Source organism: Acipenser ruthenus, chromosome 1 (genome assembly GCF_902713425.1).
Source record: "Acipenser ruthenus chromosome 1, fAciRut3.2 maternal haplotype, whole genome shotgun sequence".
In the NCBI taxonomy this organism is placed as follows: domain Eukaryota; kingdom Metazoa; phylum Chordata; class Actinopteri; order Acipenseriformes; family Acipenseridae; genus Acipenser; species Acipenser ruthenus.
Window position 1 is genome coordinate 12,549,013 of NC_081189.1, and position 17,175 is coordinate 12,566,187.

The window sequence follows — 17,175 nt, forward strand, 5'->3', positions numbered from 1 at the left end:
TATATTGTTATAGTGTCTTGTCTGTTTTAATAAACAATCTATCACATGAGTTTTCTGACTAAACCAGGGTAGGGACAGACAGGCAAAAGCCAGTTGCCATTCTCTCATAGGAACTGTGAACAGGCTGGCTGTAGGGGTGACGTCAGGCCAGAAAGAAACACACAGACTGGAAGGTGAAACTGAGACGCTGCAGCGCTCAGTGAGTTTAATAACACACAGAAAATAAAAGCTTGAACAAAACAGAACACGGCACTTGTGGCCAAAATAAAACAGACAAACAAAACGAACAGACACTAACAAACAGGGACGAACACTAAACACAAAACCAGCACGGTGCTGGTGCTTCCAGCACTCGTAGCAGCTGTTATTTATTATTATTATTATTGCTTTCACCTCCTCACTCCCTCCCGTTCTTTCGCCCTGAACACACAACCCTGAGTGAGTAAAACGTGCATCTATATATACTGTTGTGCCGGGATTCAACTACCAATTAATTATTCACTTGAATCTCAGCACGTGAACTAATTTGTGCAATCCCGTGCTCACATACTTTATCTGCACGTGAAGTGATTATGCATCCCGTGCCTAAATACAACTATATATTTTAAATCACTCGTGCTACACAGACCCATTTATATCCCGTGCACCAATACCTATACACCAACATTAACACACCACACGCAATCACACATAACACACGCATGGGCGGGGCATACTGCCACAGGAACACACACAGCATGTGTGAGGCTTAAGGAGATTCCTACGATGAAGATACGATACGTGTGAAATATAAATGTGAAAAACTGGCCTGAAATTACATTGAGAACACAACTACAGGGTGGGGTGACAGAGGTCTGCAAATAATAGTTATTTTAGCCACATAGTGCTTTGCAATGGCTGACTGCATGAAGAGAAAAGAAGCATTGTTAGCATTGTCAGTGGTGGTTATCATCTTCGCCTATGCAGCATTTGAATTGTTCAGCAACTGCTGCTTTAGTATGTGAAAAAATTCAACAGCAAGCCCCCCCAGAGTAATCGTTGCTTTACAGACAATGTGACATTTGTTTATTTTAAGTTAAAAATAATTAATGGATATGCCAAGTTTCACGCAAAATCGTATAACAGGACAAGTTATATTTTAATCTGTAAAAGTTTGATCGAGGGTGACAGCAAAGAAGTGTTATTCAGAGTGATAAGTATGTGTGTGTTCTGTTTTACATGTGGTTTGTACCGAGTACCTTTTTGTAAAATAACAAAGTGCCCCAAGGCATTTTCTGTCTACTCCTGATCATTTTCTGTTACCTCTTGTGTAAACTAAAAATCTCTTCTGCGGCTCCCGTTCTCTTTTTGTTTGTTGCCCCCATAGTCTGAACATGGTACTGCTTCTCTCTCAGGGGTTTATCAGGAACAGGCTGTATAGGCAGCCTGAACATCGTACTGTTTCTGTATCAGTTTATCAGGGGAGGCACACCAGAAACACGGTGACAAAGAACAGGCTGTAAAGACAGCCAGTGATGGAAGTCACACTTACATCTGTTCAAACCAACACCTTTTAAAAGTGCTTCCTTTTATAAATGATTCATCTCGCATTGCAAGCGCCGCCTATTGATTCCTCTTAACCTGAACTGTTTTGTAGTGACCCCCTATTCAGTATGGATGAGTGTGCAGTAATTCCTGTAAGAAAAATCATTAAATAACATTAATTTTTAATAGGTTCCCTCTGAATGTTCAGCACAAGAGCAAGGCATCGTATCATATGTCATTGACAGGTGACATAAGAATACATACAGCTTACCATATTGTTAATAGTATGTTGGTCAGAAGACAAACAGGTGGGTAGATAGATATTATATTAATGATGCATCCTTTTAAATATTTACATAAAAGACCTATTACAAGAAGCAAACACTGAAAATACATACTGACTCCTAAATCTGTCATATTGCCAAAGCATTCTTTATCCGTTTTGTAGAATGCATTGGTACTGATAGAATGCACTGCAGGATGTATTTGTGTACTAGTTTTTGTTTTGTTGTTGCTCACACTCAAGAGACAGACAGTACTTGCAACAAATAACAAAAGTGCTGACTGTTCAAGACTGTCTTTTAGTAAAAGCTACAGAGCGTTTTAGGAACAGTGCCATTCATTTTCTTATGTATATTTCTAAACTAAAGGACTTTTGTTTCACAGTCAAGTCTTTTCATACTTGAGAGTAATTTGCATTACAAGTTCAGTATCATATTTAAGCAAATTTTAACCACAGGTGGAAAGGACTTGTTGCTTTTAACAGCTAAATGCTTTAACTAGTTTGAAACGTTCTCTTTTTCATTTCTTACACCAACATTTATTAGAATGGTCATACAGATTTTTTTTCTTTTATTAGATTAAATGGCAAGAGTCAAAAATAAAAAACATTTTATATACAAAAGACTTGTTACACAAAATCAGTATTTTATACAATGACAATGTATAGATTCAAAGCTGATGCCTGAGGCACAATTGCTTGACACATTAAGATTTGGCTATTTAGTGGCTGAAAAGAATAGCCCAGGACAAGTATTCTGGACAAGTAAAAAAACGGTGTCCCTGCAAACTCAAACGCATTTTAACTACATTCAATGGTTTGTTTGTTTTTTTCCATTGACTTTTGCACCACATATGCAGACAAGTTGGGTCCCAAAATAGATGTGTGCATCAGTTTACAGCACAGTGCTTTCCAGATCCATTCCCTTCCAACCCATTGATTTTCAGAGGCTGTCATTATATAAGCTGTACACATATATAGCAGACTGAGCTCTGTTTTACAGCCAACCCAAACAGCTTCCAGTTTCATTTGACCTGTGTATGTTGTGCTAATGTGTGCAGTCTGTTGTGTGTTGCATTGTCAAGAGTGATCACAGCATCAGCAGCAGAAGCGGGATCATCTCTGCTTATGTAACAGAGGACCTGCTGGACTGGGTCCTGTGGTGTGCACAGAGCATGGCTGCACACTAAATGCATGGAACTGAAAGATGAAGTCGGCTCTTTACAGCAATGGTCATTCTTTGAGTCATTCTCTTGTTTTTCTCCTTTGTTTTCCATGAAACCATTCAGCTCTAAAGCAGCACTAAATGGAGGTGGTGTTGGGCTTATCAAAGTTACTCTCTCTTTTGTGAATGTCAATTGTCTTTTAAAAGGCTCACATTGACAGATGCTGGCAGTTCAGGAGCACCCATACACCCCCACAATAAATATGAATGAGATGAACTGTTTGAATTAGAACCTACGCAAATCTGTACATGAGTCATACCTTGAAACTGGTATCTAAGGACGTAAATTATGTAACAGAATTAAGTCTACAATTAATTTACTTTTTTAGTCTTCACAATGATTCACCTTGGGTTACAAATTTAGTTGTAAAAAAGAACGTGGAGTCTCTAGATCCTTTATCAAACATGGAGTGTAGCAGCCTACAATAGACATAACCAAAGTATATGCACACCATTAGTCTAGTATTAATAATGAAGGCTGGGTGCTCTATGGCTTATTTGTTGGGTCATCTTTGTGTTATTGCAGCTGGCTGGATAAGCATGTTCCTCATGGTTTTCTTAGCAATACCATAAAAATGTACTTCCTTGTATAGGTTTTGACAGACTAATAATTGAGTATTGGGATGTTGTGTTGGTCCAGGACATAAGAAACCCATTCATTATATACTCATGCTTTTACCCTGTAACACTCACGAGCTATGTGGTCAGCCTCAGTTTTGTGGTAAACATCACATCCCTATTCTGGCCCTAAGGTGGCTTCTATTTATGAAAACTGGTTTTTAGACTGAGGCTAAATTGGACTTGGTCCAGTGTGAAACTTCCCTTGAATCCTGAATCCCACGGGTTTGCTATTTTTGTGCTGCAATGTGAATTTTGTATGTTTATAATATGAAATATCATAAAAGCATCAGTATCCAGATTTATACACAGATCGTTGGAAGTATGTGGACTGGAACTTATATGTTAAACCAAGCTCTTCATGTTTGATATTATAGACAATAACTAACAAGGCCCAATTAAACATTTGTGCCCCAATTCGAACTGGTCAAAACTCCATCATTTCTGAGGCTGCAGCAGCTCCTTGCACTGAAAACTAAAAGAAAAGCAGCAGAGCATATGCAGGAATTCAAACTCCTATGCATGTATTATTTGTGACTGACAAGTGCATTAGAGCTAGGATCGCACTCCTCTGCCACACAGATAACCTTACTGTGTTCCACTGATTTGATTGAGGACATTTCAATTTTCCAAGTGCTTGGGCATTACACAAATGACTCCGAAAAGTGGCAGTAATTTTGAGTGGCAGCGTGACACAGCCATCATACCAAAGTTGTAAATGCCGTTTCTTTGCTTAGAAAATCACAGGCTTATATCTTTTGGTGTCTTGGAATTTCAATTAAATGGGTCTAAATGCTGATGTACAAGTCAGTACAGCACACGAGTTAAAAACTGAATAGTTGTCATATGAGATAATAAAAAGCATTTCCCCAGCAATGTATGCATATATATATAGATATATAGATATATATCTATATATATATATATATATATATATATATATATAGATATATAGATATATATGTGTGTGTGTTTAATGTTTTGCTCATCCCTTCATATTGACGAATGCTGCTCACAATCTGTATGACAACCAGCAAACCAACCTACAACTACTTATATTGACAGCTCTTCCATATAATCTCCATGGTACTGGTAACATTTTTAAAAAAAAATGTATCTTGTGCATATAACTGTAACAGTACTAGCATTTGTTTGCTTTTAGAAATATAAAACTAATAGCATCTGTCGTTTTATTTGCAGATTTACCGTAAGACCGTTCAGCAGATGACACAGAGTCTGATAAGGAAGCTGACCACGCTAAGCCAATACGAAGAGGTCTTGGTAAAAATCAATGCCACCGTCACAGACAGGCTTACTGTTCTAAAGACAAAGCCCCAGTCCATACAGAGGGACATTGTGACGATATGCAACGACCCGTACACCTTAGCACAGCAGCTCACCCACATAGAACTGGTAAGTGAATCAGTCTGAGTTTCTAGAGACAATTACATATTTTCATAGTTTTTGTAATATGGCATCATTCGTAACTGGAGAAATACTTGACAATTTGAAATACGCCTTAGGGCATGCCTGAAAATGAGAATTGTTGTAAGAATGTGGAATCCATAACAGAGGGAAAGGATCCTATCAGCCAGATATAGACAGCTATTAAATTACATTACTAGCACTTGTTTGGATTGTGTTTGTGTTTTATTTTGTTTATAGGAGAGACTCAGTTATATTGGACCTGAAGAATTTGTCCAGGCATTTGTGCACAAAGACCCCCTTGACAATGACAAGGTACAGCCCCTGCTATGTTATTATTATTATTATTATTATTATTATTATGATTTATTTCTTAGCAGACACCCTTATCCAGGGCGACTTACAATTGTTACAAGATATCACATTATTTTTACATACAATTACCCATTTATACAGTTGGGTTTTTACTGGAGCAATCTAGGTAAAGTACCTTGCTCAAGGGTACAGCAGCAGTGTCCCCTACCAGGGATTGAACCCACGACCCTCCGGTCAAGAGTCCAGAGCCCTAACCACTACTCCACACTGCTGCCCTATGTTGACTGTCACGCAGCTTGTATGGCATTGTTTATATTCAACTCGTCAGTTACAGGTCATGTTTCTCACAGGGAGTCCATCCCTAATATTGGTACTGAATTTAGTTTGATTAGGTGGAGTCGATGGACAACCCTGAACATCTACTTTATATTGATACCATTAAAGTGAAATCTTTGGTTCACTCCTGGAAGCGCTACAGTTTTCTACCATACCCCCGTAGAACTTGCAAATATCCTTTACACCCTGTTGACATTTAATTTTACATCCTAAAGTGAAACCGTCTTAGCAACAACCTAGCAACCAGCTAACAATTAAGACGCCTATGGGTTCTATGAAGCCGCACACACATCAACTTCTGCTGGCTCTTTGTTGCAAGGCAAAAATACATTGGTGTTATTTAAAAGGGATTCCTCTGTGTGTTTGCTGCAGTTACTAAATAATGAAAACTAAAGCTGTTGACTCCATTATAGTTATCCTTTGCAGGACTTGGTTATTAAAAAGGGCTAGATACTCGAGGCTTGATTGAGCTGTGCCCCAAAACACAAAAACAGAAGTTTTTGTAAAAACGGATGCCCACTAATGTATCTTTGTGACCTTTCTACATCTGCCTGCTACAGGCCACTTACACAAAACGAAGTACTCAGTTACTACTTTTTTATGTCAAGTAGCTTGTCACCTTAGGTTAGTAAAGGGCAGTCTTCTTTTCTGTTAATAAAATAACCAAAAAGATGTCTATCTTTGTTTACCGCAGAGTTGCTTTAGCGATCACAAGAAGACAAGTAACCTGGAAGCATACGTGGCATGGTTTAACAGACTCAGCTACCTGGTGGCGACAGAAATCTGTATGGTAAGTCTCAGATCTCTAGGCACCTGTCCTATTAACCCAATCTCAATATTATTGAGTCTGTCAGCTTCAGCAAATAACGTACTGGTTACGATATGTCATTCACAGCCCGTAAAGAAGAAACACAGGGCGCGAGTCATTGAGTATTTCATCGATGTTGCACGGGAGTGCTTCAATATTGGCAACTTCAACTCTTTGATGGCCATTATATGTAAGTATTTAAAAAGCACATTGCTTTTTTACATAGCACATGCTGTGTGGTAAAATAGGTGTTTGTCTACGGCCCATAGAACAGATATGATTCAGTGACAGTAATATTCACTGAATCTGTGTAATCTGAAATTCTATGGGAATAAATGTGCTTATAGTATCACCCTGTGGCCCTGCAATGATTTTGTCGCTACCATATTAGACTTGCACAAGTTTCTAGTGCGGACCACTGCTTTACAGTCTGAAATGAGCATAGACGAGAATTGAATACAGATGATTTTGATAACTGGAGGCTTTTGTTGTTGGAAACCATACAATGGTTTTTTGGCTACATTTGAAACAGTTAAAGTATTTAAATCTGGTGCTTGCACAGTACTCATCCTTTGCTTCAAAGAGTTGAAGACTCATGTACCCCCTCTGCTAATTAGGTAATGATTTGAACTTATAATTGGGGAGGGAGGGGGGTTGAATTTTTACTAATAAATATATAGACAGAGGAATCGTAACTTTTAAATTCAACAAAGCTGATCTGTATTCTACTATTCCAAAAATAAACAATTTAATTGTAGCCTAAAACCTCCCCAGCATCATTGTGAACCCATTGGAGCAGCAGGGTCATAGGTGGAGGTGCAGTAGGAGGTGAATAGCCAACCAGAAGGGGCGGCAATGTTAGAATCTCCTGCTCAGCATCATGAAGACAGATGGTCACCGCTGACTACAGGGTACACAATTTGCAAACACTGTGTGAGAAGAAGCTGCCAGCTGTCCTAGTCATAACCTCTCTCGGGGGATCCTGCTTCAGGCAGTGGTTTATGCAACATGTCCTTAGGGATGTTCAGTGGAAATTTAAATGAACAAACAAGTCATGGGAAAGTGTGGCTTCTTTTGTGTCAAGTTTGTTTTATAATCCCAATCTACACAAATATGTTGTAAAGTAGGAATAGGGCTCCACATTTGAAGCCATGTGTTTAGCTGCAAAATTAATGCTAACATAAAGAAAACAATAAGTTCCTGAAAACCTTTTTTGTTTTTTGCCTCTAAGCTCTAAAACTTGAGCCTTTGTGTAAATGCAGTGTGTGCCAACTGGAAGCCAAAAATACTAAACCAGTTCAACCCTGGACAAAAAAAAGTCTAAAATGTCAGAGTCCTCTACAGACAGCATGAGCTGTAATTATACAGGCCACCCATGATCCGCCAAACAAATGTGAATCAAAGACACAGAAATTGGCACTAAGTTTATAAAACATGAAAACATTTATAAAATGAGACATGGCAATACTACACTGAATATTTTATAGTTCAGTCCATTTGATCACCAAGTATACAAATTCTATTTTTAAGTCTTATACTGTAGAAAGAGTATAAATTACCATTTAAATGTCAGACATTCTCATGGGGGTTTGTGGTGTTTTTACTTTATTTTTCTTATGTAGTCTTAACTAAGGTCTTCAGTCTTGAAAATACTTGAGAATGAGGTTATCTCACAAAGACCCCTCTGTGCGGCATGTTTAATGAGAACAAAGTGGTCATATCTATGCTGTAATAGACCATTTAAAATACGCTATCACAATCTAAGACCTTCTTACCATGTGTTAGGCATTTCATTTGGGAAATGATGCAGAACGAAATTCCATTGTTCTTCTGGAGTTTGTAGTGTTATCTTTTGGAGGACCATAAGTGACTCAAGATAAAGGGAGGAACGTCCAGTTGCAGTTCAGTAATCTGTGCTTTTGTGACCTTGATTGCATTATCTGTTTGCACTGACATGCACACTCTTCTCTGTTTGTTTGGCTGCAGCTGGCATGAACATGAGTCCTGTCTCCCGGCTCAAGAAAACCTGGGCCAAAGTAAAAACAGCCAAGTTTGATATCCTAGAGGTAAGTGACCTAGACATGCTCCCTCATGGTGCACATTCTCTGTTGAAGTGTTGGGTTTTCGGAGGGTGTGAATCATTATCAGCAGTGGGCTGCTGTGTATGGGGGTAGGTTGGTGTCACAATTGAAGGACCAACATTACAGATACACGTGGCAATTTAGATATGCATTAGCACACAACTGTGTGGGATATTCAGTTTTACTAATACATCAGTGGTTCATTATTATTACAGCATAATATGAGGGAGGAGCCAATGTTAGTCAAGTAACGGTATCAACAGCTATTTAAAGGTTGATGTGGATACATTAATATGTGCAATTGACCTTGTCTTCTGATATAACATAAAGGTCCTTGAGAGCACTTGGATGTAAGTGAATGCGCCTCAATGAGATATTCTTGTAAAGGGACTGAAACATTTCAGTTCATTACACTGACATCCCTTAAAGTAGTCAACCATGTTATTGTCGATATTTACCTCAGCTGTCATCTTTTTTTTTCTTCTTCTTCTCTGCAGCATCAGATGGATCCTTCAAGTAATTTCTACAACTACAGAACAGCACTGCGAGGGGCAACCCAGAGGTCTTTGACAGCTCACAGCAGCAGAGAGAAGGTAAATATAAAGTTTCCAAGGGGCGCAGAGAGCTAACAGGAGCTCCCTTTAGGGAGGCAGGAGTGTGTGTGTGTGTGTGTTTGATTGGAGTAGCTGAAGTGGTGATGAAGCCCATGCTGCTCAATGTAAGATAAAAGATGATAAGGGGACATTGCACCAACAGCCTGTAAAGCACAGAAACAAACAACCTTGTCTGTGTACGATGTTCGCCTTCTTGATAATCCAAGTTCTTTTAAATCACGGTCTGCTTTGAAAATGCTACAATTGTCTTGTTCGAAACAACTCCTGTTTTTTTTTACATTATACAAATTATATTATGCAAAGGACACCTGAAAACAAGACAATGTAATCTAGGTGACAATGTAATCTAGGTGATGTAATGTTTAAATATGTTAATAAAACAGAAATATAAAGGGAAAATTACCAAGATAACTGTGTCAGCAGTGTGGAGTAGTGGTTAGGGCTCTGGACTCTTGACCAGAGGGTCGTGGGTTCAATCCCAGGTGGGATTGAGCAAGGTACTTTACCTAGATTGCTCCAGTAAAAACCCAACTGTATAAATGGGTAATTGTATGTAAAAATAATGTGATATCGTAACAATTGTAAATTGCCCTGGATAAGGGTGTCTGCTAAGAAATAAATAGTAATATATTCTGTGAAATGCTTATCAAAAATCACGTTATCAGTGAGAGCACCTCATTTGTTTACATTAGTTCACACTCTCCAGTAGCTTCAAAAGGAATAATTAGCAGCTCAGTTGTCATAAAAAAAACTATAAGCTGGTGTAAATTTATGAACAGCACTTTGAATAACCTTCATTTTCAATGTTTAGGAAGCGTTTTGCAGATTTATCTTCAGTTCAGTAATTTTAAATGATATCTGCTGTCAATAGGGAATATGATGTCACCAAAGGAAAAACATAAAAGAGAAAACAGCAAAATGATGAATAACAATCTATGTGAAAAACACATTTATATACAGTACAAGCTTGTTTATTTAACAAAACTACCTGCCTTAAATGTTAAACTTAAAACTGAAGTTCATTGTGCATTATTTAAGTGGAATATAAAAAGTTTACTTGAAGTGCAGGCGAATCCACTGGAGTATATTTAAAAGACACAGAACTCCCTAAATAATTCATTACCATGCAAGCACTGAAGTGGAAGAGATTGCACAGACCACCCGAGCAAATCTGCACTTCAGATTTTTGGCAAACTCACTAAACCCACCTTCATTAGAAGACTGTCCTTCAGAGCAAAGCAAACTGTTTTCATACTGGGGTGTGTGCTTTAATGAGATTTATGTAAGAAGTATGGATTGAGAGCCGAATTTGATGCCGACCTTAACTTAGAGAATGCTTTATATCAGGTTATAAAGAGTATCCTTGGGCTGTTTTGAAGTGCAAAAGCAAATTTTCAGAAAGAAATACAAAATAAATGTAACGGTAGGAGGAGTTAATTAATTTGTTTTAGGTCTACACTCAGAGCAGCTAAGCTTGTGTATCTCCACAGGGCCAAAAAGGTCAAGACATCGTAGGGAGGTCCCAGAGGAAGCTGTTTTGTTATGAAAATGCTTTGAGTACAAGACCTTTTTAAGAAGCAAGGCATGAAGCCAATTGACATTTTGTACTATCAAGTCTGCCTCCCATGGAGTAAGCTTTTGCAGCTGTTGGTTTGAAGTACGTAGGCAGTAGTTTCACAGAGCCCTGCCCACCTTTTTGTTGCAAACTTTGACACTTCTGTGTAGCAACTCATGCAGTCAATTAGGTCTTTTGACGAACATTAAATGAACCACAGGTTCAATCAGCAATAAACAGATGTTTTAAAAGATGAGGTGGGTTCACAGTGTCATTGGATTAGCATTCAGAAGTCATGCAAAATAATCTTCCCAAGCCCTCTGGAATACTCTGCCTTGTAACACAGGACATATTGCTCTGTTCCTACTGCAGTTCCAAACCACACAGCTCTCTGGAGGAAACATTCACTTCAGACACAGCCTTTTGAAATGTTAAGCAGAATATCATTGCCCTGGATTGTAACATTAAATATTTGACTCTGGCCTTGTTGTTAAGTCTGGGGGGACTTGAAACCCAGGATTTTACCTACAAAACTGGGCCTAGCAAAGCCAGTGAAGCTCAGTTCACATCAAGGCCGAACGTGTGCCCAGATATTGGCACGTTGAAGTACAGACAGTGCAGCCTGAACCTCTGTGAGACTTCAAATCAAAGGATTACAGGATAAAGTAGGACCCCCCCCCCATGTACATCTGTGGCAGCTATATTGTGTTCTCTATGCAATCCTATTGACATCAGCAGGAGGGATTTATAATGTTACACTGCAAAGTACAGCTGTTCTTACACCACTTGTCCATTTGTATGTCTGCTTTATATTACTGCAGTGCAATAGGTAAAGTTTCAGACCAAACCTTATTTTACACCCTCACTGCCTCAAATCATCTTAACACATTGACCGCAACCCTTTTATTTTTTTACATTTTAATAAACGATGAACACGCGCCCCGAACATAATGCCATTGTATCACAAGTCATCTAGTGCGCTAAACTTTTTTTTTTACTAAGTGCTGACATGCTGCTTTTCATTGATTTCCAATGAGTGTAACCATATAAGCTCAGCACTGTATTAGAAACCTAGTCTGAATAATGAAAGATGTAATTTAGTACCTCAGTTGTTTATACTTCTCTTACCGCTGGCATGAATTCATTTTTAAATTCAGAACCAATCTACCATCTGGACAAAAGCCAAAGTGCTTACTAACCTACATCCATTTGAAGGGACTTGCCAAATTATTTATTAGGCTCTCCTAATGGCATGCCTGCATGGCAGGTTTTATTATCATAGACCTCCAAGTCAGCTTTTAGCTGTAGGAAATGAATTCCAGTTGTGTTCAAGTGTGTTTATGTATTGACAGCCCTTAAAAAGCATTTATTCTCCTGGTTGGCTTGTGATGGGATACGTGAATACATGTGTGCTACCTGTTGAGTTATCCTGTAATAAATTATATTGAATAAAACATGTAGAACTGATTTTATTTTTTTTGGTTTTGGTTTGTTCTTGTTTGCAGATTGTGATACCTTTCTTCAGTTTATTAATCAAAGACATTTACTTCTTGAACGAGAGGTGTGCCAATCGACTCCCCACTGGGCACGTCAACTTTGAAGTGAGTACTGTTTCTGTTTTTTTCTATTTTTTATCTATAGGAAATAGTCCAGCAATGTGAAACATTTGTCTCAATGTATTCAATTTCAAATATGATTTGTTTTTTTCAGAAATTCTGGGAGCTGGCAAAGCAGGTCAGTGAGTTTATGACATGGAAACAGGTTGAGTGTCCCTTCGAGAAGGACAGCAAAATCCTCCAGTATCTTCTGACAGCACCAGTCTTCAGTGAAGATGGTAAGTGCCGTAACCAAAAGCCCTAACTTGAGTTATATTGGCTGTCCCAGAATGTGCTGCACAGGAGAAGAGGAGAGTTGGGGAACTACAGTAATTGAAACATCAGCCCCTCTTAGCCCACAAAGCATATTTCTGCTTCATTTCATATCTACAATGAAAACCCCTTTTTACTGTTAAAGCAGGTAAGAAACTGATCTGCTGCATCTGGTATAATGTGCTTTATTCTTAATTTAAAACTTCTGAATATTTATCAGAAATCAATCTTTGACTTGGGCTGGCATAAGATTCTTAATCATAATTACATGTCTTTACATAAGTGTTCTAAGGCTCAGAAACCTCTGTCATTCACCACAAAGTGCTCTCTGATATGTTGTGTTATATGATATGATATGTTGTGTAGCTGTTGTGTTTTTGCTACTTATCTTGTTCTTATGATTCTATATGACATACCCATACTGTTGTGTCTCTGCTACTTTTGATCTTTCACTGTATCATTAGGATTCTGTATCACATACGCATCCACAATGTTTTAGAATTTTCACATCCTAGCCTTGTGTTTAATGCGTTATGCATTGCTGTTTACTGTGTCTTGTAAAGCGCTTTGTGATAGTGGTCCACTATGAAAGGCGCTGTATAAAATAAAGATTGATTGATTGAGTGGCTTAAAATCTCAAACTGTTTTCCAGATTGTTTTGTTATTTTTATATTCATACATCTTAAGTAAGGAAACTAGGGAATTACTTTTTTTCAACTTTTACTTGGGAATGTTCGATAGGAGAAAGAGAGAGATTTTTTCTTCCAGTTTTTTATAGCGTGAAATGTTCACTTGTTCCAGTGGGGATCCAAGCTGGAGCAACAAAGCCCTCAGTAACGTTTTTAAGACTGTTGCAGATCTTTTGAATGATTTAAATAAAAACATGTCCGTACTAATGTTGGAATGCAAAAGAAAGCAGTGGGCCAGTTACATCATTGGTTAAGCCCATGTTTTAAAGTCAAAATTCAATTTTTCAATTTGGGCAGGTCATAACTGCACTACCATGCAGATACTTCATTAATTAAAAATATTTCAAAACACAAGTTTTGTGATTGAGAGCCTCTCCCTGTTTGTTATTATTTTATTTTGTCCAAACGTGTACGAAAGTGTGCAGCTTCGAATCATCAACCTAAGAGGTTTCACCACAGCCACACTAATACACATTTCTCTTCCTATTACAGCACTTTACTTGGCCTCTTATGAGAGCGAGGGCCCTGAGAACCACATCGAGAAGGACAGATGGAAGTCTCTAAGGTAATTGTCAAAGGCCTCTCAATCAAGTCAAATAGCATCGCTCTTGACATCAGACATTTTAATACATTCAGGTCAAATAAAGACATGAGCTATAGACTTGTATTGTCAGTTTGTGCTTTTCTAGTTGATGTATGTATGTACGTACACATGTACGTATACATGTACGTATACATAACTGGCATGGATTTGTAGTTTGGACGTTTTATGTAAATATGACTACTTTAATTGCTTTGTCAACTTGTGATTGGCTGTTTGGTTTTTTTTTTGGGGGGGGGGGGTATATAAGTCATTTCAGTTCCTGTTTAAACATGTATGAATTGTGAAAGGATGGAAAGAAAAGTGAAATTCAACCACATAAAGAATAAAACTTCTTTTTTTATTGCAGGAGTTGCAAAATAGTTAATGAGTATCAGTGAAGAATCAACTTGTTTTAATTTTGCTCTGAGATTCAGCCAGACTCATTACTATTTAATGCCATGTCTATTATTAGGACTGAGAGATTTTACTTTCTTTGCAAGCCTGAGTATTTCTTTATTGAGACTGATCCCTCAGGAGGTACTGCTTTTAGTTTAATATGTTACAAGTAACGCTTTGAAAAATCTAACTACGTCAGGCATTCTAAATAAATCCCCCCCCATATAAATACTATTTATTAATGGTCTTTGATAGTCTTTAGGTCTTAAGATATTCTTTATGCTTCGAAAGGATGCTGAACTGAAGTGTGGATCCGTAATTGTGCCTGAGCTTTATTTAATTAAACCTGAATCAATCCATTTACTAGTAAACCAGAGACCTACATATGCCAGTCAGGGGAAATAACTGCACCACAGGGTTTAATAGGCTGCATTTCCAAAGTGATTGATGATGGTTATTATGACATCATGAGTACTGGTTATATAACCTGGATGGGTTTCCGTCAGTTTGAGGAAAAAATAAAACCACCTCTCCTAACACTGTTGATAGGGTGTAAAAATAAAAGGATAAGATTGAAAATCTGATGTTTATTCTTTCTGTTTTATATTTTCTAGGTCTTCTCTACTAAGTAGAATATAAGATGGTGAAAACAGTCAAGACAACGTGGACCATTGCATGACAGGTTTTGCACTAACTGTTGAGTGATGGGGTCCAAGTAACGGTATAACACATTGTGTCAAGATCGAGGAACAAGTAGAATGACAGTCTCTACTCTGCTGACAAGGATCTTGGTGTTCACCGATAGCAACAACGGTGTAACTCTAAAAACAAATGACAGTTTGAGGGCTGCGAGTCCTGTCTGAATTGCTGGTCACAGCGTTCCAGGACACTTTTTTTTTGGTTTGTTTTTGTTATTCCTTTTTTGCAGCATTGTTTTTTTATGTAATTGTCTTCGAGATGAAGAAGTGGGCATTGTTGCCTGTAGTTTACAGACTGCAAGACAGCTGTATTGACTGAAGAACCTTCAGGAATAACCCATTGAGCTGGCAATGAGGTCAAGCCATTCAGTATTAAGGGGGCAGGACTCAGTGGCTGCTAATTCGTCTGCTGTATCGTCATTTTTTTTTAAAAATTAATTAACTAAGAGTTGGCTGCTGGTTGGCTTACTGAGTATTGAGTATTTGTAATATGTTGCTTTGAAACAAACAGTGGTTGTACTGTTACAAAGAAGCATCACATGGGATTTACTGGAAGGTCATTTGTTTGTTTAATTTTAAACTTATAAAGGTTATCTATGTTATGTTTAGATTTGGTTTTTGTATGTTTTTGTACTTGTAAATACTATTTGGAATATTGTTTACTATACTCTGACCACAATTTTGGATAAAACATTTTACAAAATGTATGTACAATGCACAGAGTGCATTGAAAGAAAAGACTGCAATGTCATTTCTGTGGCTGTATAAAGTATACCTTGTAATACTTCATGCACTAAACACAGATGCTTTGCATCTCCAGTAACACTAAAGCATAAAACACAAAGATAAACAGCCTGCAAATGTGAAGATACTGTAACCACACACGTTCCTAATTGTCAGTGCTATTGTGGCAGTGCAATACACTACCTTATTGCGCAAATATTGACTTGAAGTAGCTCCAAGCACTTAAGATTAAGTGGAAACCTTCCTGAATAACAAAGCTGTCAGCTGTGTTATATAAAAAAATGAGGAATTCAAATAGCCTTGTGGTTAGAGCTGGGATCTGAGAGGAAATAAATCCCTACTTTTAAACCCAGCTCAGCCTGCTGACCGTACATTTAGGAACCGAAAGGACTCCACTGTATGAATGGGACGTGGCATCTCTGGTCACATCACATTACACCAGTGGCCTTTAACTTCTGCTTCCAGGGTCAGAAGCCGGCCTTGTAAGATTTTGAGTGGATTTTGATGGATGGGTTTTTTCTAAATAATGCTATTTAAGTATTCTACCCCAGAGGTACTGTGTGCTATTGTATGTTTAGATATTACTTACCAGGGTGTTTGTTTTGTATTAAACATTTGAGTTTGTACCAGGTACAACATGTTTAAGTAATCCATTGCCCAATGAATGGTTTTAAGAACAGTTTGTAAATAACAACTATTTTCAAGGTACTTGAATTGAAGTAATATTTCTTGACTGATGTGTGACTCTTGTAATTCCTTTTCTTAAAAAAGATGAAATGATAATATTGTGGTTTACTGTGTAAATAATGTATACTTTCTTCTGTGCACAATGTTATGTATTTTACCTGTCCAGGCGGCTTAGAAGAAGCGTTTATAATTTATGTAGCTGCAAAAGACTTTGTCAATAAAAAGTGAAGAATGTTGTTGAAGAAGTGGCATTGAAGTGTGTTTAATTTGTGCCATTCCTCCCAGTCCGAGGCTTAGCAGGGAAGAAAATGGCTGAGTAAGCAACTCTACCCATTATATTAATAGCTTACAGTGATGGGGTGCACAGCAGGCAATTCAGATTCCAATAAAACTGAAGCATTCAACTTGAAAACATAGAAACAACAACATCAGCTTACCCTTACCAAATTATCCTTAATTGCAAAGCAGTGGTACTACAACAGCAGTGCTTCTGCTCCTGAAGCTAATGACCATTAGTACAATGTTTATCACGGTGGCATAAGGACCACTGGGATATTTGTAGTTCATACTTAGTATTGTCATTGCTGACACAACAAAGCAGGGATTGAACCCCAGGCTGCTATGCCAAAAGAGCTGGTCTCCATTTGCAAAGCTGACAGATTAATTTTATTACTCAACTCAGTCAAATACTGTACTGGAGAAAGTTGTTTACAGATTGCTTAGCCTGAA

General features: G+C 37.9%; 1 protein-coding gene across 3 annotated transcripts in view; it reads left to right on the forward strand.

Annotated features, from left to right (window-relative positions):
* The window catches only part of LOC117403557 (ras-GEF domain-containing family member 1B), a 138,693-nt gene extending 122,002 nt beyond the window's left edge, over positions 1 to 16,691 (forward strand). For all 3 annotated transcript variants that reach the window (XM_034925301.2, XM_059003027.1, XM_034005755.3), the window contains 10 exons: positions 4,848 to 5,060; positions 5,313 to 5,387; positions 6,418 to 6,513; positions 6,619 to 6,721; positions 8,518 to 8,597; positions 9,110 to 9,205; positions 12,287 to 12,382; positions 12,492 to 12,615; positions 13,831 to 13,903; positions 14,932 to 16,691. In XM_034925301.2, coding sequence (XP_034781192.2) covers positions 4,848 to 5,060; positions 5,313 to 5,387; positions 6,418 to 6,513; positions 6,619 to 6,721; positions 8,518 to 8,597; positions 9,110 to 9,205; positions 12,287 to 12,382; positions 12,492 to 12,615; positions 13,831 to 13,903; positions 14,932 to 14,956 — 981 coding nt within the window. In that variant the 3' untranslated portion in view covers positions 14,957 to 16,691. The remainder of the gene's footprint in view (positions 1 to 4,847; positions 5,061 to 5,312; positions 5,388 to 6,417; positions 6,514 to 6,618; positions 6,722 to 8,517; positions 8,598 to 9,109; positions 9,206 to 12,286; positions 12,383 to 12,491; positions 12,616 to 13,830; positions 13,904 to 14,931) is intronic.
* The last annotated feature ends 484 nt before the right edge of the window (positions 16,692 to 17,175 follow it).